The sequence below is a fragment of the Rhipicephalus microplus genome, chromosome 6 (genome assembly GCF_043290135.1).
Source record: "Rhipicephalus microplus isolate Deutch F79 chromosome 6, USDA_Rmic, whole genome shotgun sequence".
Taxonomy (NCBI): domain Eukaryota; kingdom Metazoa; phylum Arthropoda; class Arachnida; order Ixodida; family Ixodidae; genus Rhipicephalus; species Rhipicephalus microplus.
In genome coordinates, this window is record NC_134705.1 from 163,495,106 (window position 1) to 163,516,109 (window position 21,004).

Genomic DNA, 21,004 nt, shown 5'->3' on the forward strand with positions numbered 1-21,004 from the left:
AGCTGAAACGGGAAACGGGAGTGGAGTGATACAATTGCACGCTACGATCCTGCATGTCTCTCTGTGAAGCCACAGTCAGGCTGTAAAGAACATTCACAAGCTAATCTTCACTGTTTGTCATAAATTAAACATGAAAATGGATTTATAAATTAGGTTTTGGGTGGCGAAGTGGTTGCAAACTCATCTGAATTTCCATCATAAAACATTCACGAGAAGATGGCTCCTAAACAGTGTCCAATCCAAGCCGTTCGAAGCTGCCAAGCAATGAAAAAACCCAATAGTCGCTCTTTCCTAGCATTGGGGTTGCTTACATAGTCTCAGTACAAGACACGACATTGCATTTCAGCATCAATTTTTCTTCCCATCCGCTGTTTTAGAACGTCGCAAAAGTACAATTTATATGAGGGACCTAAGTACAAGGGCATCGTGGGGCACAGGATGCTCCCATGGTCTTTCCCAACAGTCGACAGGTGGTTTGAAAACACAGCTGAGTTTGGCAAACAAATTATTTTCCTTCATGGGTACGGAGCCAGTGATTCATGCTTTTGAAAAGAAGAGGCTAGTCAGCAGTGGAGGTAATTGGATATGAGCTGCACTGTCATGTAAATATTTTTAGCCCTCATTCATGCCGATGCAGGAATGACCTTCACAATCACCAAAGCGAGTGTTCTGGCACAAAACCTGGCACAGCAAAAATATAGCTCAGCTGTTTCCACTCACAGCAGGTTTTGCATTTCACTTGATACACGAATCCCTCAGCAGCGCTGAAACTCATCAGTAGGGCGAGCAAAATATTCTGCAACAAAGACAGGAAATGCTGAACACAAGAAACGTCTTTCTTCTCCAAAATTTCGGAAATGCTTGTAAAAGCTGTAGGTGAATGAAACGCGGGCCGCGATCACACGCAAACTTTTGCCCACCCCTTTCCTTCTTTCTCCCCAAGAAAAACAATGGAAAAAAAAAGGATGACAAGACGCCCCCAGACAGAAATGGTCGCGAGTCACGAAAGGTACAGAATGTCGTAATGTCCCGGCCTATACAGCAGATGGAAGCGAGGTTCGCAGTCTTCGGGAAAGTCGTGGGTGTTGACCTTGCCGCTGAGGTTGCGGTCCATGTACTCGATGCGCACGCCGACGCCTAGGTTGCGCGTGAGCGAGATGACATGGATGTGGTCACTCTCCTTGTACATGGGCTCCACTTCCTGCAAGCAGACAAACACGACACGTGAGCCTTTAAGGGACAAAAAAGCTTCACGAAGTGCAAAGTTTCATAAGCCCCCCCAATCAGTTTCCAAAAAGACTCAAGTGTCCGAAATGCACGAGTGTACGAAAATGCTTGGAACAGGAGACTGCATACCTAACTTCGCTTACTTCGCTTTCTTTTCTGAAGGCCCACAACTGACAGCAGCATATGTGGAATTATGGCTGCTGCCACCAAGGGCTAAGCAAGCTTTTCTTAATGCAACAGCATTTTTTTTAAAAAGCGGGCGAGAAATTCCAGTTTGCTCCTCGGCGCTAATGAGCTCGAACAAACCTACCGCAAACCGGAGTCATGCATATGTGCTGGTGAAAGAAATTTGGAAGAAGCTCTCCTTGATTAATATCTACGGAAAGGGTAGATTTGAGAAGAGTGAATAGCATTTTCATCGTCATTCTGCTTCACTATGGATGCCAACACAACAAGACAATTAATATTGTTTACCCATCTATAGCTAGTTTACTCTATACAGGGGCGACCCAGTCAAAATACAATTTGGAGCAATTTTTAGAGCAGCAAAATGTTACTTTTGGAGCACTAAATTCCAAACTTGGAGCAGGTCACGGGGAAAAAAACTTGCATATTTTATCACAAGATATCAAATTTGGAGCAGTATAAACAAGGCTTACATTTAGAAAAATACAAGTATAAACCATTCAGCATCACCTAAATCGTGCAGTGTGGCACTCCTATTTCAATGAAAGTAGTATGTTGAGCCACCTTGTTGAGCAAACAAATGATAAACTCCATATTATCAATTGCTTTGCCTGTCAAATCATTTGACAGACTATGCTAATTTATTATCAATCTGCCAAGCTCCCGACCTTGAAATATTGGAGATTCGTAAAACCTGGGAGTTGCGGTGGAAAAAAAAACTAGTCACATTTAATTTTTTTTTAGGGAAACAAAAATGTTATACACTGCTTCAAATGATGGCCAGTAGCTTATTTAGACCTCAATGATTATACTGGTACTCAGAATTATGCGACGTACAAACACAAGAGTACATGGGCAAAGTGTACAGTGTGCCACTAGAGCTAACAGCCCCTTCTAAATCTCATTACGCTTTTCCGCAGAGCTCCGGTGTACTGTGGCAAAGAAGCTCATTAAGGGGAGATGCTACTCGAAAAAGGTTTTTTTTTATTTCATAACCCAGCTCCTTGAAATTTTAGGTGTTAGTAAAGCTTGCAGTGCTGATTTCATAACTGCAATTATTTGTTTGATAGCTATAGTAGTTCCGGAGTTACTACAACTTTGATATCAAAATATAGTGTTTTTTGTGCACATAATAAAGCTTACTAAAAATTTTCACACAGAATTGCAAAATGGCTCATTCTGCTGCACTTGAGCAGTACAATACAGAAAAGTACCTCAAACAGAAAATTTATTTGCTACATTAAAAAAAAAAAAATTAAAAGTACTAAATGCATATTTTACATCTCTCTATCAGTGTATCAAGTTGTGTAACAAAAAATCTGTGATGTATAATGCAACCTAAAGTAGATACTTGTATTCTAGAGTGGCTGATTAAGCTCTGTGCAAAATTTCATCAAGATAGGACTATTTTATGCCTAAAAAAGATTGTGCACAAGATGAGAGAATTACCTCAAAATGGAAATCGAGAAAAATGCATTTGAAAGTTGTAAATATGTTTACTCATGATTACACAGTGCGATTTGCACAAAACTTGGTGATATCATAGAAGGGACACAGCTAGAGCACCTAAAATTGTCCTGCTCCATATGTGGATCCTTCTCGCCGCTTGAGAAGGGAGTCATCAAGGCGCGCTTTCTTTGCCACGTTCCGCCGATGGGCCCTTGCCTCGGCTGTTTCACACGCAGACATTCTTTCGATTCTCCTCTGGTCGCGGGATTGGCCCAGGGTGATCAGTTGATCTGGTGGGACTACACCAAGCTCCTCTAGCACGTGTTCAAAGCTTGAATGTCCTTTATTGAACCACAACACGGCCATAGCAGCTGCAGTTTCCACTGTTGTCCGGGAGGCAAACTTAGTCTTCGGACACAACAACCAGATTTTGCTGTTCAAAGATTCTGCAGCGTTTTGGGTCTTCCCTTGGATACAACGCACCAGCAACTTTTCATCTGTGAGCCGCTTGTAAATGGGAAGCACAGCCAATCCTTGAGCCTTGGTCAAGATTGGTGTGTGGTCGGGTGGGGCCTCCCCAAGCGCTTCAGCTCGCCTATGCTTGCACCAGGAAGTTGCCCCTTCTGGACAGTATCGGTGGCTGCCTGCTGTGTTGCTCGATGATGAATGGAAATATGAGGCCCAGATGGCACGATGCATTTTCAGAATATCACCTCTGTTGTTTGTGATTGCAATACGGTAATAGTTCTGCAGCTTCTGAATTGTGCCATCTGTCAGCTTTTCCCCTCGTGGAAGTCTTGTTGGCAGTTTCCGAAGTGCAGTGCCTAGACGCTTGGCCACATGGTTTGTGCACTCCTCCTTGTCCACAACAGCTTCACCATATACCTTGGCCTCAGCGACAGCGGTATAAGCTTTGCTGTCCCCATCACTGAGGAACTTGGTGAAGCGCAATGGTGTTGTGTATGAGGATGTCCTGCCCCATATGCGCAAAGCTGCCTCAGTCTCCATGGCATGAGAGGAGCACTCTGTATTTTTTTCGCAGACAGGTGTGTGGAATGCTTGCCATATTTCTTCCTCATCACCCAAGTCCTGGTGCCGGCTACAGGCAAGGCAGTAATTCGATAGCACTTCAAAATCTAGGCACAAACCAGTGTCCACAGACACAGCAGTGCCGATGCCATTGTGGCTCTTGTGCCCTCTTTTTTGCCATGTGCCATCATACATGACAGCAACATCAGCCCCATCCACTTTCTCTTTAGTTATCATCCGCGCTTTCGCCAGGTTTTCTTGCACAGCTTTGGTAGCTGCAGCATGAACTTTTTTGCCAATTGCAATAAAAGTCTTATGATGCATAGGTATTGGCAGTCCAAGAATAGCGCAAAAACGCGACAGCTGTTCATGCCCAATGCCTATTGCACGCGCAGCCACAACTACCTTCACATTGACAGCGAAGCTGTCACGCGAGCTGCCGCTTCGGTAGCTCCAGTCATCAACGGCATCGGTGGGCTGTCTTTCCGGCAGAACACGCCGCGAACTATGCGCGGCAGAAACCACTGACTCAGGACACTCACTGTTATCACAGTGCAGCTCGAGGAACGAAGAGAGGCCCTTACGTTTACTTGCGGTGTCGCGAACGACGAGTCCAGCGGTGTGGCATGTTGGACAAACAGCACGGCTTACCATCGATGTCAGTGCGCCGATGTCACAAAATACTCCGCTCACAGAGCCACAAACACTCTTCGTTCTTTCGCTTTCGAACTGTTCAATCTTTTTTTCTGATGCGCTGATGAACTTGATCGCGGCGTCGATTTCGTCAAAGTTCCCGCAAGCCGCCGTATCCCCGCTGCCTTGATTAGGCCTAGTGGCCCGCGGCTCGCATTCTTCTACCGCTGCTTTGCGCTTCGGTTTACGTCGACGCCCTTGGTACTTGTTCTTGCTTGCAAACTTTCGTGCTCGGAAGTCTCGCTTCTTCGAGTTATCCATGGTGAACTCGGAAAAACGTAGAAACGCACGGCAAGTGCCGATCGTCGCAAGCGCTCAGCGAGCGAGGCCGATCAGATGTAGCCAATGGCGGCCTCGGTAGCGTACCATGTGACCGGTAGAGATGCGCGAAGCGGCTGCAGCTTGGCTGCAAACCGACTTGGAAACGACTGTTTTGTGAAATTCCTCACTAAAATACGAAACTAGGGGGACGCCTGTACACTAGAAGGAGCCTTGATCTACACCACCGAACAAACCCCGATGGCGGACGTCATCGTGTTGCCGAGTGGCGGATTTTCAAAAATAGCCGTCGGATGCGTGAATTCGCGACTTCGGCAGCTACCTTCACTAGCGCAGATCGACTTTTTACCACTTTCTCGTTTGAATTCAGCTATGACCTTTGGGGAAATGATAGTTGAATGATCAAAAGTGATTTTAGAAGCAATATCTCAAAAGTGGAAATTTTCGCAAAAAACGCGATTTTTCGACCCGCATCTCCCCTTAAGACCAAAATCAAGCACTTTTCTAACCGCTACACCATTTTTTCACCAAGGGGTTCAGAGCCGATTCGGCTTCCTTGCAAGGCTTGTTCGACCAGGCGCACGCCCGCTGGCCAGGCGATGGTATCGGATATCTATCGGACCATGGCAGGAACAGTGCAACTTCAAGACAAAAATAAATATTTTATGTGCCGCTGCTAAGGCAATCAACGTGGTCACCGGTGACGCCGGCATTTGCCGCACGTCGAGCTTGTTCACGCGAGAAATACGTGACATACGCTTCCAGCTTTAGTTCTTAACAAGCCATAGTCGCGTTTTCAGGCTAGAAATTTTACATTTCCCGCGAAGTGTTGGTGGCTACAATAACACATTTTTGTCTTGAAGTCCCGTAATCCTGCCAATAGGTATCCTCTGCGTTCAGCGCGCCGATGGGCGAGCAGCGTTACTTTATCTGGTCGATCGCATCTCACGAGTGTAGGGTGGGCGCCTAGAACATTTGAAGTAAATTCTAGGCACAATAGTTCGGGTCTGCGTGCTTTGAATGATGGTGCAAGCTGCAGGTGGCAGACATGGCCTGCATTTCTTGCCTAATTTAGCGCACCTGAAAAAATTTTGAGGCTGGCTGGGCAGTTTTGGCGCAATTGCAGCAAATTTCTTGGGTTTGGTGCAGCTTGGCGTAACAATCAGTAAGTGTATCTAATTGCCGCAATTGGCACAGGTGTTGCACTCTTGCCTATATCATTTCGCAACGTTCAGGAACAGAAGAGACAAACATCTTAATAACAGGCGTGTAGTTGTTACTGAACATTGCCTTATTTTTACGCTGTGCAGCAGTTCAAACTAGCTACTGGCTGCGTTTCCAAAGCATGAGACGTCAGCGAAATATTACCGCCGATTGGGCTTGGGGTCGCAAGCCCATACAAGCCTCCACAAAGAGCACGTTTTGACGCTGAGCCAATGCGCATTGACAAAAGCTGCACTGACACAGTACATGCTGTCAAAATCGAATTGAAAAGCGCTGCTTCCTATGGTGAATAATTTTGGGTGCACTGTTGTGACTTTCACATCCCCCAATAACAATGTTTAAGTTGCACATGTTTTGAAGCACTGGCACGGTGGTTGCTGCTGTGTTATACCTCGCCAAAGCCAAGAGAGGCGCAGTCTGGCCCCATTTGCACCAATTTTATGAGGACCGTGCAATAACTTTGATCTGGTGCACTTCAGCCCTGCTGGTAGAAGTGGAATCGTGGCATTCCTGCTGTCTGGTCAGATCTCAAGAGAATTAGAAACACCTATTCATTAATACCCATTATTCATATGTTGTTACCACAATGCGAGATACCTTGCAACTACTGTTATGCAGGATATGCCAAGGAGATACATCAATGAGCTTGGCTTTGTTAAGTGCCACAAAGCCACACAACCACTCAAAGAGGGTCTGGCTAGGGCAGAGGCATGATGGCAATGTCAGAATACCAAATAATTTTTTTTCCCCCGAGAATGAGGCGTGTGCAGTGCTTCTTTTATTATTTAGCTGCACTAACTCCAGATTTTAACTGCCATGTTTATGTCCTACGTTCCCGGCTTTATGCCCTTTTTTTTCTTGTGGTACGTACATATTTCTCGTCCTTTTCTTTACTAAACAAACTCTTACCACTAAACTGTTTGCATACGTTATCCAGTTATATGTGGTCCTACTAAGATTTTTTAACTTGCTTATCTTCGGCCAATTTTTGTGACAAATTGTTCAAGATAACATAAGTGGTTTCTCACGAAAAGTTCTGTAGCAGAATACTAATCTATGTGCATCAAATCCCATTTTTCAGGAGACCGTTTACTAAACACCCACAACAGCCTGTCAGTAAGTGAGGAATATTTATTTAAACACAAGAGCTATAGTCCCTAGGTGGCGCCATTCACAGCATAGCGATCCTCTCCACTACTATTATCATGCTCTACTGAATGAAAACACCAGGACAACGTGAAGTTTCCTAAAGCAACTTTGTCACAACACAGCTCAGATAAGACCTTTGCTCATTTGTCTTCAGTGGCACTGAACTTTCATTAAACTTAATTCTTTGATTGAAATCTACGGAAACAGTTCCAATATGACAGTGTGGCATGTCTAAAACAGCTTGCAAAACTCTTTCAGCATGGTCATAAAACAATGCCAATCATTAGTGAAGGCTTTTGAAAACAGGCAAGCTAAAACTGACAGCACAATACATGGCCTGAAATTTACAATTAATACAGAAAGTCAGCTAGAAATAGTTTCCTTCTAGCTACAAATCATGTTATACACCATGCCACAACCCAAATTTACGTATGGCCATCAGCTGATTTGAGAATACTAGTGACATGCAAAGACTGGTGGCCGCCGCAACAGACCGCCTCGTAACAGCGTGCGCATTTGGTATTACACTGAATGTAACAGATGCGTTCATATGAAGAAAAAATATTTAAATAGTGCTCAAGGTCATGATGCACTCATGATGTAACTTGTTTCCCCGTGCCACCCCTTTGTGCTTAGTTTTCAGTGTACTCGCTGCGACAAGAAAAGACAAAGCAATAACTGCATTAAACAGACCTGTAACTCCTCCCGTACTTAAGATAATCTAGTTGTTTTGCGCCAGACGATTCGCGAGGCAATAAAACCTATTCATGAAGCAATTCAATGTTTGTTTTTTTAGAAATGCTGCAGGGCATTTTTAATGATGGGAGACAACTGCAGTACCGAGTTGCTATGTCCTTTGTTGTCGTCTGACAGAGGATGTACGTGCGGGTTGCGGTAGTCCAAAAAGCATAGACAGTCTGGGTAAAAACTTTTTTACTACGTGGACGTGGCAGCCAAACTGCCGGGAGAAATGGTGTTGACTCGCTTGTAACGAGCGGGAGGAGAAGAGGAGCAGTTGTCAACCGGACGCCTGCAGGTATGGCGAACCACTTAGATGGTCGGGGCTTTCACGGGAACAAAAGGAGTGTGTGGAAGTCAGGACACAACACGACTGCATCATAAAAGGCAGTAGCATAGGATTTCCCACGGGATGTTACAGCTCTTCAATCAACATTCACTAATGAATCCATCTTGAAAGAGGGCAGGGGTGTACTCTTTCTATTCCATTCCAGAAACCTCACAGTGCTTGTTGAACGACAATAAAAGGCCGAATTTCAGGGAGAACAGCCTTCAGAGGGTGCGCATATCCCCAACACAATCCATTTGAAGTGACCCAAGGCAAGCAGCGATGCTGCATACACCATCACTGCCTCTAAATTGCCATAATTACTCGAATCTAACGCGCACCTTTTTTCCGGTTAAGCGAGTTCATAAATCGCATGCGCGTTAGAATCGAGTACGAACAAAAAAATTATGGTCAATCTATTGCCATTGGCAAATCCAAAATGGCCGCCCCCTACGTGCGTCGGCATGGCGCGTCGGCCATTTCTGCCTATGTGTTTCCCATGTGCGGCACTTCGTATGTGTGCTGAGGAGTTCGTCATCTAGTAGTGCATTAGCATCCACGGCGTGGAAGGGCCGACTCCAAAAACTCTAGTGTATCACGATGCCGCTTTTAAAGGAAAAGTCATCGCGTGTGCAGAAAAGGATGGAAATCGGGCCGCATCGCGGTCGTTCGGAGTTCCCGAAACGTGCGTGCGGGACCGGCGGAAACAAAAGCAGAAGATTGTCGACAGCAAAGCTTCACGCAAAGGCTTCAGTGGAGCATCGCAGGGTCGGTTTCCGCAAATTAAAGAGCTGCTCGGCGAGTATGTGCTTGAGCAGCGAGCGGCACAGCGGCCCGTGACGACAGAACTGCTCCAATTAGTCTTAGAAAAAGGTCTAATGCGGAGCCAGTTTAAAAGCGAGCAGGTGCTGGCTAACTAACTTTATGAAGAGGAAAGGCTTTTCGCTCCGAAGGGGAACATGCATATGCGAAAAGTTTTGCAGAGGAGTACGATGAAAAGCTTCACGATTTTCAGAGGTTCGTCCTAAACTTGCGGCGCAACAACGGCTACCTGCTTGGGCAAATCGGGAATGCCGATCAGACGCCTCTTTACTTCGACATGCCTGGCACGACAACCGTCGAGAAGAAGGGGGCGAAGCAAGTTCGCGTGCTCACATCGGTCCACGGTAAAACTACAGAGACGGCAATGCTCTGTTACACGTCAGATGGGCACAAGCTTCGCCCGAACCTCATATTTAAATGGAAGACCCTCCCGAAAGGAGTCGTTTTTTCGAGTGGTGTGATCGTGCGGGCCAGCGAGAAAAATGGGAGCGCGTTGCAATCGATGCCTTACGTTTTTTTTTTTTTTTTTTTCGGGGTGGAAATCAGGTGCGCGTTACAATCGAGGGCGCGGTAGAATCGAGTAAATACGGTAACGGTGCACACTTTTGACAGCCTCAAGCTTCAACCAATATCAATCTTGGCCTTAGAAGGGGCCCTATAACACCTTCGATCATGGTCAGAAAAACACTGCCGATCGGTAGTCAAGGCTCCAGAGAAAATGCGAGCCATTGACTAAATTTCTGGCTGCACAGCATGCAGCCAAAAATTTAGTCAATTCTCAACAATTGGCTGCAAATCATTCCCTTTTCTTGCGACAACTAACGCTGTAAACCAAGATGACCATAACATTAACACCAAGTGAATCAGTATTGGCTGATTTGAACATCTTGAGGAGCATAATTGCTGTGCTGGCCGCGAGATGCCACAACATGCAAGCACTATACTATGTTCAGGGAACGAGCGAGATGTAGGTGCGGATCTTCAAGAAGGAAGGGGTTCGCATCACGCACGTGACTTCGTGTACGCTGGGCCACCTCCTCCCCCGCCCAAAACACCGGCCAACAATAGACAGGGCCCCGGTGTCGTTTACGAAATTCCGTGCGCCGAATGCCCCTCGTCGTATATCAGCGGGATGAAAAACCTACCCGAACGACTGAAGCAACACGCATACGATGTGCGAAAGTTCTACAAAGAGCGCAGCGCAGTCGCCGAACATGCTGAGACACTGAATCACCAGATAAATTTCGAAGCGACGGCCATCCTTGAAAGCGAGCCTAACTGGAGGAGAAGGTTGTTACTCGAGTCGTGGCACATACAGAGGACCGCCCATAACATCATCCGCTCTCTCTGAACCCTTTTCTTAGTGTATACACACGAACTGCGCTCCACGGCAAAACGAGAGAGAGAGGGGGGGGGTCATTATCCATCCCGCGAGTGCTTTGAAGTGAGTGCTTTGCTAAGCCTCCGCAGTCGCCCCTGAGGAAGGAACCGAGTCGGTTTCGCAACGTCGGGTTTCTTCAAAGTTTTTGGTTGGAGTCTAAATCATCTCCTAGTTTCATACCCAACCAGACAGACTTCTGTCAAATGTTTAGATACAATCCTACTAAAAGTAAGCCGCGAGTTCAAAGAAAAAAATTAAGTAAAATGTGCTTATTGTCACGGCCAAAGAGTTTGCTAAATATACATTAGTGCTAGTCTTAGTGTCTATGGGAGCTGCAATGCATAGTGCTTCAGCGAGCATGGGAATTATGGGTATGACATGGATTTGCCTAGTCTTAGTGTGGCTTGGAGCTGCTTTGTCATGAAACAACAATTGGCAAATTTTTGGCAATTACGCTTTACCACCTTAATCTTTCAGGCTTACCACTTCAAATCAGGTCATGAAGTGAGAAATGGTAGGCTATTTCTTTCGAAACAAACCAAAACACAGCAATAAATGAAGCCACAAGTGCGTTCGTTGCCCGCAAACATAAAGACTAGGCAAATTCGTGTCGTACCCATTATTCCCACGTTCACTGCCAAATCGCAGCGCCAGAGTCCCCTTTAGTTAATTTCAAGAAACTGTATGGTCACGGCGTGTCCTGACGAATAGTCGCAGCTGCTTGCTTCCTTGTTATCCCCTCCCTGCATATCTTTCAGCACAAAAAAATGAAGGAGGCACTGGGGGTGTGCTAACACCCCCTGTCTGTGCCTATGCGCGCACGTGTTCCCCTGTCTGTGCCTATGCGCGCACGTGTCTTGGCCTATGCGCGCACGTGTTCCGTGCATAGGCAAAATTTAGAGTTCACGTACTATTGAGCGGTAGGTGGCGATGTTCTCGCGAGTGTTTATTACCACCACCTTCATGGTTAGCACGCTAGCGCTGGCAGTGACGCCTAGCGGCAAGCCTGGGTGGCAGCACATGAGAGATGGGCGGGCCTCTTTGGGGTGCGGCAGTTGGCGCACACGGTTGTCTTTCACGGTGGGTCCCCAGTGGACGGCACCGTGGCTCGTCTCCCGTTGCCGCACAAGGTGAGATGCTTTCACGCTACCTTGCTTGTGTTTGTTATGTTGAGTGTAGTGGAATATTGGGCAAGATTGTTTTAGCCTGTTAAACACAATTGATGTATAGTCAACTCCTCTTAAACGTAACTCGACGCGGATCCATAAAACTGTTCATTCAACAGAAATTTCATTTAAGCAATGTACACTTATTTAGTGAATTAAAACCTTTATTCAAATTGCACAAACCTCACCTTACTCATGTGGTTGAGTAGGGAAAAAAAAGGAGTGAAGGGTGGTTTGTTTGGCAAGCTTTACTGTATTTACTCGAATGTAACGCGATTACGATTGTAACGCGAAGGGCGACTTTTCAGTGCCGAAAAAAAAAAAAAAGAACACGAATGTAACGAGAGTAAAGCGGGGGAAAAAAGTACCTTTATTTGCTGCACATGGTAGTGGCAAAGACATCCCAGTTTCTAAATATAAAGTGAGTTTTGTACATTCGTCGCTTTCATCGCCAGTGATCGAGCCCTCTTTATCACTTTCTTCCTCTCAGATGAGGTCATCCTCCGTGCCATCCATATCGTTCGATATACAACACTTTTTAAACGCGCAAACTATCATGTCGTGCGGCAGCGCGTACTAAGCGGCGGACACCCACTCGGCAATCTTCGCGGCGCTAGGTCGCTTTATCCTACCCGTAGGTGTCAAAGCCCGATCTTCTCGCATCCATTCTCCGTACAGCTGCCGCATTCTATCCTTAAATGGTTTGTTCAGGCAGACGTCTAATTGCTGCAGCACGGACAACATACCTTCGGGAATAATAGCGAGCTGCGTCTGAGTTTCCCGCATCAGCTTCTTCACTACGGGCGTCAGGTGACCGCGAAATGAGTCGAGAACTAGGACGGAGGCGGGGTGGAGGAGCGCACCTGGCCGTAGGCACCCCAGTCAAGCATAAGCGGAGTGTCCATCCAACCTTTCTCTTGGCAGCGAACAATCACATCCCTGGGGAACAGCTCCTTCGGGATGGTTTTGCGCCGGAAAATGATGTATGGCGGCAACTTGCGCCCATCCGCCAAGCAGGCTAGCATCACCGTTAACCGCGTCTTCTCGTTGCCTGTTGTCCTTATGCGAACTTGGGGGGCACCTGTTTCGCTGACAGTCCTTGACATAGGCATGTCCAAGAAAACGGGAGTCTGGTCCGCGTTGCCAATGTGCCCCAACAGCATTTGCGACGAGCGGCGCAGGTCGAGCACATAGCGCTGAAACTTTACTAGCTTCGCTTCGCAATCTGCTGGTACCTTCTGCCTTATCGACGTTGTTCGCCGGAGGGAAAATCCATTTCTTCGCATGAACTTTCGTGCCCATCCACGTGAAGCCTTAAAGTTCTCCCGCGGGATCCCCATCTCTCGAGCTACGTCTCGGGCTTTCCACTGAATCAGCTCAACGTTGACCCACAATAGGCGATTTCGCTGCTCAATCACGAACTCCGCCACTTTTTTTTCGAGTTCTGTGTGATGGCCACAACGAGGTCCACGGAAGCCTTTTCGGCCGGGCTCACTCTTGAAGACCGCTTCACGCTAAAACCTCCACTCACGGATAGTAGATTTCGCCACATCTAGCCGTCGAGCCGTGGCTGAGTTCCCGATTTCCTCAGCCATCAGTATTGCACTTCTCTTAAAGCGGGCATCGTACCGAACTCGTCGCGCTGCCATTTGCTCGAGCCGAAGTTGCGGAAGCACAAAGGAAATGAACCGCCCGCAAAACACGTCGCGAACAATAAGATTGGATTGAATTCGATGTTGCCAGCGTGCATATGTTGCCAGCACAAGGTTGAAAGATCGCTAGGTTTGTCGTAGCCATTTTTAAGGAACCAGTGGGGCGGCACCGCCAAGGCACGATTTGAGGTGCTTCGATTATAACACGGACCCCCAAATCACTGCCGATAGATTTTGAAAAAAAAACTCGCGTTACATTTGAGTAAATACGGTAGTTGTTTTTTCACAAGGTACGCACCCATGCCTGACGAACTAGCCAGAAATTCTGGACAAGCCTCATGCTCAAAATTGCGCTGTAAAAGTTCAACAGCCTCTTTAGCTGAGAGGTCTAGTGGCACCAATGCACTGGCAATATTGTCATCATATTCATCGCTGGAAGGTTGATCCTCATCTTGCACTTCGCAATGATTTCCTCGACAGTCCTCACAGCAGGTACGTACATTTTCATCAATTCATTCGTAGTCCTGCAGCGTGAAAGGGACAGAGGGCACGACCTCACTGAATACTGCCTCAATGTCGGCACCAGCAGGGCTTTCTTCTTTATCAAGTACTGCTTCTTGCAATTGAAAACCAGCATGATGAAAGCATCTGTTTATTGTTGCTGGCTTCACTTGTTCCCAGGTACGAGCTAAAATGTGGTAGGCTGCCAAAGATCTATGCTGTAGCATTTCCCGTTGTCTGCACAAAGCATCATTAGATGAAGCAATTGTCTGCAGTAATGAACTTTAATGTTGTGAGTAACCCCTTAATCCATCGGCTGGATCACTGCCACTGCATTGGCTGGCAAGAACTCCAGAGTGATGGCTTGGAGTCTTTCAACCTGACCGTGGGCTGGGCAATGATCGACGATGAAGACAACCTTCCTGTCGTGCCTCGTAAATCTTGGGTCTTCCTCGCGTAGCCAGTTTTCAAAAATGGCCATGGTCATCCACCCTCTTCCGTTTGCATGGTACGCTACGGGAAGGTATCGAATGCCTTTGAAACAATGTGGGTGCCTTGACTTTCCTATTACCAACAGCTTCAATTTCTCATCTCCTACAATGTTTGCACCCACCAGCACAGTGATGCAATGTTTACTGCATTTTCCTCCACTACAGACTTCGCCTTTGAAGGTGAGTCTTTGATGGAAGCACCTTATAAAGAAGACCCATCTCGTCGATGTTGAAGATGCCTCGTGCCTCAAAGCTCATCAAAATTTCCTTGTGCCGCCCCTGTTGCCAGTTGATTCAAATGCTTCTGTTGACTGCAGCACTCTCACCTGAGATTGCGTGTTCTAAAGCGGCTCAGCCATCCGTCGCTTAGGACGTTCTTAACACCCATGTGCATGGCGTTTTCTCGAGCTTTCTGCTCGAGAATTGGTCTGCTTATGGGCAAATCGGAACTCTGTGTACGCTTGAACCGCAGAAAAAAAAAGTTTTTTCTAGTTGTTCATAAGGCGTCATCGGCATCAGTATTCGCTCAGAGGTGAAGGTCCCGTTCTTTACAGCGCCTTCAATCTTTTCTCTGTCTTTGCAGGTCCGCGACAGCGTCGATTTTGGGATGTCATATTTTTTCGCCACCTCGGTCTTGGGCAGGCTGTTTCGATTGAGCTCCCGAAAAATTCGCAGCTTTTTTTTCAAGCAAGAGTGCATGGTGCGGCCCCTTCCTTTCTATCTGGCTGAAATAACACTGTTATCCACAGCACTTAGCCGCACAAGTAGGCCTAACACACAACTGACTCGCCGACTCTGCTCCCACAGCCACCACACAAGTGAAAATGGCTACTAGATTCGCTTGTCTCGAGGTGTTGCCATGGTTGTAAGAATGCCTTTGAGCTGAAGGAGTCTATGCTGTGTTTAGAGTTTGTGCCGTTTAATTGTAGGTGACCAATAATTACTGTTTCGATTAACCAATTAATTTTACTGTGCAACACATAGAAATCCAGCCATATGAGCCCGTTTACTTCCTTTAATGAGGCATTTTGCTTAAGCGAGTTTCGTTTATTGGGAGTCCACTGTACTTTGATTCGGCTGGTGATACAGTCGTCGTAAAAGTAGTTAAATAAGGTGTGTTCTTTCGTTGGGTCCAACCGTGCTAACTGTGTCTGTTCATTTCAAGAGCGTGTCATCATTTCAAGACACCACCTCACTTAAAGAAGCCCTAAACGATGTCCGATAATTAATTATTATTTAAAGTAAATGTGCACATTATAATCAGAATGCCTGTCACAAATTTATCGTGGGAGCTCTTGCGAAGGATGAATTAATGACACTCAATAACACTCAAAAACTCAATGACAACCCAAACTGACGCTCAGTCCAAATTTATTACTAGCCCTAGCCACTAGCCCTAAGCCAGTATGGCGTCAACAATGGAATGTTCTTACAGCTCGCTGCGTTGCGACTCGTTGCCCCTTGCTGTGTCGAGAAGTAATCAGGTCCTCCATCTTTGACGAGCTGCTCCACTTCTTTAGTTACCATCGGTTGATCCCGCTGAACGAACTGCTCTTCCTCATAGCCGATATCCCAGTCCTAGTTTCAATTTTCGGCCTTGCTAGGCTTAGCTCGTCATGGACTTCCCTGCTGATATGTTCGCTATGCTGACTGGTGTGGACTGTTACCATCCCGGCTCGAAGTGGAATGGTGGGGGCAGCTACCGTCCTGGCTCAAAGTGAGATAGCTGCACATCCACCAGCAACTGCAGCGCAAAGGTGCGACAAGTCCGGGCAGCCTCACTCGAACCACCGAGGTCGATAACCACTTCCCGAGCCTCTTCATGCCAACGTCCATCAGAACCTGGCGGTTATGCAGCTCCTGTTGCCGTAGTGACGCTCCTTTCCCACGTCTTCGCAGTTCGGACCCCCTATGCACACTGCCAGCTCATCCTGTGGGATTTTTCACCACAGGTCTGTTCACAAGCCAGGAGCCCTTTTCGACCGATCTCCTGCCACGACGTGGCTGGCGCATGTGCCTTCAGATGAGATTTTTTTTTTTTTTTTTTTCAGAAAAAGCTCACCTGAGGGTCACCATGCTTCCATGTTCCGCAGAAGCCTCATGCCTCTTACGACAATGCCAAACGCAGCAGCACTACAAGCTGTGGGCGACCCCCAAATTTTAAGAAAGATAGTTCATGTCCTCAGGTGTAGGTCGCGACATCAGCATGTCATCGGCTCGTCCTCTACAAAGCTGTCTTCCCAGTGACAAGTACAAGCGCTCGTCGCTTTTCCTCCTCGCACAATAAGGAAGAGAACTCTGTCAGGAGGAGACACGAGCTGACGAGAACAAGTTAAAAGCAAAACGAGCGAGGACCTCTTTTATATCACCAATGGCGCATAACTCCGTTATTACGGCACCATTTCAAAAAGTTCTCGCTGCTACGAGTTCGCTGTAGACTCGCACACAATGGCAACACCACTAGTAAATTTCAACCCCTGGGTGGATTACGGGTTCCTTATACCATGTGACCAACTCCACCTATACTAGACGGACGGTAAATATTTTTGTGGCACTAGATTCGAGAGGCAATAAATGCCTTTAATGAAGTCATTCAACAATTATTTGAAAAAGTGTTGCGGCCCCTTTTAACGCATCGCCTTAATGAACAAAAAGAGAGATCATTCCTTAGCCCATTGGCATAGCCACCATAGCACATGAGGTTGGAAGAGGGCCCTTTATTTTGACTCCATTAAAATGGAGATTGGGACATGTCATAGTTGGAGGCCCGCAATTTTTCTGCACTGGGCTGGAGCAAGCGAAAAGTGAAAAAACGTGCCTGCTTGCAAAACTCCTTGACCGTCCGTTCTCCATCGATGAAGCTCGCAAAGAACGACGCTTCCTTCTGGAGCTGCCCGGAAGTTAGCAACCTGCATACAACAAAGATGCAACAGTCATTGACATGCTGCTGCTTGTAAGATACAAGAGTGAAAAGGCACAGAAATCCTAAAGAGCCTGACAACCATATTTGTGGCATGAGTTTCCTTCAGTGCAGTGGGTGGCTTACAAGAACACATGCATCCTGCTCGGTGATTGTGACGTCATGGCTCGCGCTGTCAAGCAGCCGCCGCGTTCTGACAATCCATCAAAAATCTGACAATCCAACTGTTCAAAAATACAGGAAATTAACTTTGTTTATCGAAACAATGGCATCTTTTGAGTTGAATGTCGAAGTTTCGTCAGTTTTTCCAGCTTTTGTTCAGTATCCCTTTAACTCTGTCACCGCTGCAATCTTGAACTGACTCGCACAAACAGAACTACTAAGCCTGAACTACTGAACGCTTGAAATGCTTCCCAAGAAATGTTTGCTGTTTTTTGTGCATGTCTCTCCGAATTTCGTATGAGAATATAGCGTCCCGCCTGCCATAGGCACTGACGGGCAGCCTTACGAAATCGTCGAAGTCCTTCCCAGGAGTTACAAAGTGAGTCTTTTTCCCTTCCTTGCCCCTTCCCTCAATCCTTCCATGAACATCTTGCTTATTGTTCACTGAACCCTTATCTCCAATCTTCTGCACTGGTGCTCCCACATTCCCTTTGAAGCTCTCTGCACCTCTTGTGGTGTTGCACTGAATAATTCTGAATAAGCCCACATGCCCCCCTGCGATGGCATAGTGGCTAAGGTACTGAGCTGCTGACCCGCAGGTCGCGGGATTGAATCCCAGCTGCGGCGGTTGCATTTTCCATGAAGGTGAAAATGCTGCACACCCACGTGCTCAGATTTGGGTGGACAGTGGTCAAACACCAGGGAGTAGAAATTTCCGGAGCCCTCCACTGCGTCATTCCTCACAATAATATGGTGTTTTTGGGACGTTAAACCCCACATATCAATCAATCAATTAACTAGCCCACCTCTGACCAAGGAACAATATAAAGCGATGACATCAGAAATTTCAGTCGTTCGTGACATCACGATGTCACAAAGTTAGCCAAGCTGTGCTCTTCTATTTCGTGGAGTGAGAGCAGCTGCACTGTCCGTATTGCACACCACATCTTCTAGGTCCCCGTCTGATAGAAAATTACAAAGGGCACTGACAGACAATTTCATGGTCGAGATAACCCGCAGTACCAATTGCTGAGAACATGCCTATGTTATTCACCAAACGTCAACAGCGCACACACATAACCTGGAAGATAATCCACATTAACCTTTCTTTTGAAGTTCGCCTACGAAACCTAGCACGATGCCTCAGCTTGCAACAATGACATCGTCCGAGGTGACCAGACTGCGACCTTCAACTTCAGATATGTTATCACTGGGACCGAGCTCAGAGCTGGCACTGATAGTATGATGGTGTCATGGTCACCATTTCACTTTTGCTGCGCTTGCGCCAGCAGTGGCTGCTCGTGAGTTCATGCCCACGGCGAAACACGTGGAAAGTGTGGAAGCCTCAAAAAGACGTGGTCACCGATTGGCGACGACGGCACAGCACGTATAGCTGGCGAAAGAATGCCAGCGGACAATGCAGACAGCGTGAAAGTGCGCCACAGTTCTGAGCGCTGTTTCACACGCTGGATGGCATTAGTTGCACCCGAATGCTTGCCATAGTTCGAGCTCTTCCAAACCTAAACTGGGGGTGGTCAATAACAAACAGACTTAAAGAAGAATCTCTCGGGCACTGCAGCAAGCACTGTGCTAGGACGTATAGGCTGGAGAAACATAAGCTAGAAAATGACAAACCAAAATGTTTAGTGTCAGTATCATTTTAGAGCATTCACTTTAACAAATAAATCAAAAAACAAAGAAAACAGCTCAACTTTGCCAGCATACCTCATGTACACTACTATGTAGTCCGAGTAGCCCTGGTCGTTGAAGATCTTGAGCAGGTCCTCCAGGCTAATTTTGTTCTCGATCCTTCTCAGAACATCCATGAACTGCAAACGGGGCAAAAAGAAAAGCGAAAGCACGTGGTCAGCAAAAAAATATGCCTGTGCCTTTCCTCGTTCTACTCCGGACAGAACTGCGCGAAGAGCATGTGGAATCAATAGAGTCTGCACAAAACACAACAAACTTATTTACACTGTGAAATACTCATGAACAATGACAGCTTCAATTCCATTTCACCTTTCCCAGCCACAAAGAAGTTGTACCTCATCTGCGACGAGACGTACACTACTGCACTGCCACAAGGTAAGGAGTACTTCGAAATTTCCGACAAACTCAATTCAAATAGTACTCCAATCTTCAAATACTCAAGTGCCCGAGTATTAGCTCACTTCTCTGAATGCAGCTGCCAAAGTTGGGAAACCCAACGCGCAACCTCTTTCTAGGCAGCAGATCATTCCAGGCGTTCTTGAGACACCTAGGCAAACAAAACCCGTGCAGTCGCCGAGCCATTACGCAAGACCACACGCAACTTGTGACTTACGGTGTCATGGAAGTCCTCGATGGTGAATCGCTGGAAGCCAAGTGAGACTAAGTCCTCCCTGCTGTTTTCGGCAACCTTCTTGAACCTGCATGTCAGGCAAGAACGAGAACATTTACAATCGTATCCCGAGGTTTTCACAAGCCAAAACTGCCACGCGATTACAAAGAACACAGTAGACAGAAGGTAACAAATTCCGATGCTCAGGCTTCTTGCTTTTGCGTGCATCTTTCCCACATCCTCCCCCCCCCCCCCCTTTTTTTTAGCCAACACACTGAAGTGAGTCTACAGAGTACATGCAGGTTTTGAAGGACAATACGTTTTCAAGGACATTCAATCACCTGTCGGGAATTTTTCAAGGATGCTGAGCAGCAAACCAAGCAGGCATTCTCAGTTAACCCACTATACTAGATCTAAAAACCGCCTTAAGCTTATGAGAGACACGGCAGTAAAGGACCCCGGAAATTTCGACCACCCGGAACACAATGAATTACCCTAGCTGAGTTGAGTCCCACACATCAAGGAATTGGTGACTTGTAAAGTTGGGGCATCGTGTAACGTTTGTAAAGCATCTGGTGAGTGGAATAGCTTCAGCGAGTCACTGCAATGCGTGTCACACTTTTGCCATACAGTCAACGCCATGGCCCACATGTCTGCGGATGTAACTCCACCCCCGAAGACAAGACTACATTGCCAGAGTTTAAGTTTATCGGTGATCGTTCTCAAATACACTTAGTTTCTCGGCATGCAATTGCAGGTTGTTTCCGTACAGGAGAATAAAATGGTAGGCTGGTAGAGTGGCAGCACCTGCCAGAGCAGATATCAACCACTCCACAAGCATCAACTTTCTTGGAGGCCATTACTAAACACAGCTCTAACCATCGACTGCACATGTGAGAGCGCTGCGACAGCAGTGCTGCCAGGGTGTCTCACGAGTTGAGGCATGGGTGTGGTCATGAAGAGAGTATAAATATATTTGTCCATAGTGGCCTTGGTACATGACGCCTCGCTTAATTTGTGATGCGAATAATTTCACTGTGTTCTTGCTTAATTCACAAGAAAACTTCAAAGAACTTTCTTAGGGTCTTTCTAAACCTTAGAGTAATTTTCCTGTAAATGCATGACGACTGAGTTCCATCCTACAGTGTATTAGCCGTTCGGATACGGTGCTTGAAAATTTCGCACCACAATGACGCTTGAAAATTTCGCACCACAATGACGATGCATTTCCACTGGGAGGTGCTATCACCTCCCAGTGGGAATTCCTCCTGGCGTCGGCACATCGCC

General features: G+C 46.7%; 1 protein-coding gene across 1 annotated transcript in view; it reads right to left on the bottom strand.

Annotated features, from left to right (window-relative positions):
- Positions 1-696: 696 nt before the first annotated feature.
- Positions 697-21,004, bottom strand: part of LOC119167203 (ubiquitin thioesterase OTUB1) — a 34,684-nt gene continuing 14,376 nt past the window's right edge. Inside the window, exons 5-8 of the mRNA XM_037418639.2 lie at positions 19,721-19,805; positions 19,123-19,226; positions 17,134-17,224; positions 697-1,201 (exon numbers count right to left, since the gene is read on the bottom strand). Coding sequence (XP_037274536.1) covers positions 1,001-1,201; positions 17,134-17,224; positions 19,123-19,226; positions 19,721-19,805 — 481 coding nt within the window. The 3' untranslated portion in view covers positions 697-1,000. The remainder of the gene's footprint in view (positions 1,202-17,133; positions 17,225-19,122; positions 19,227-19,720; positions 19,806-21,004) is intronic.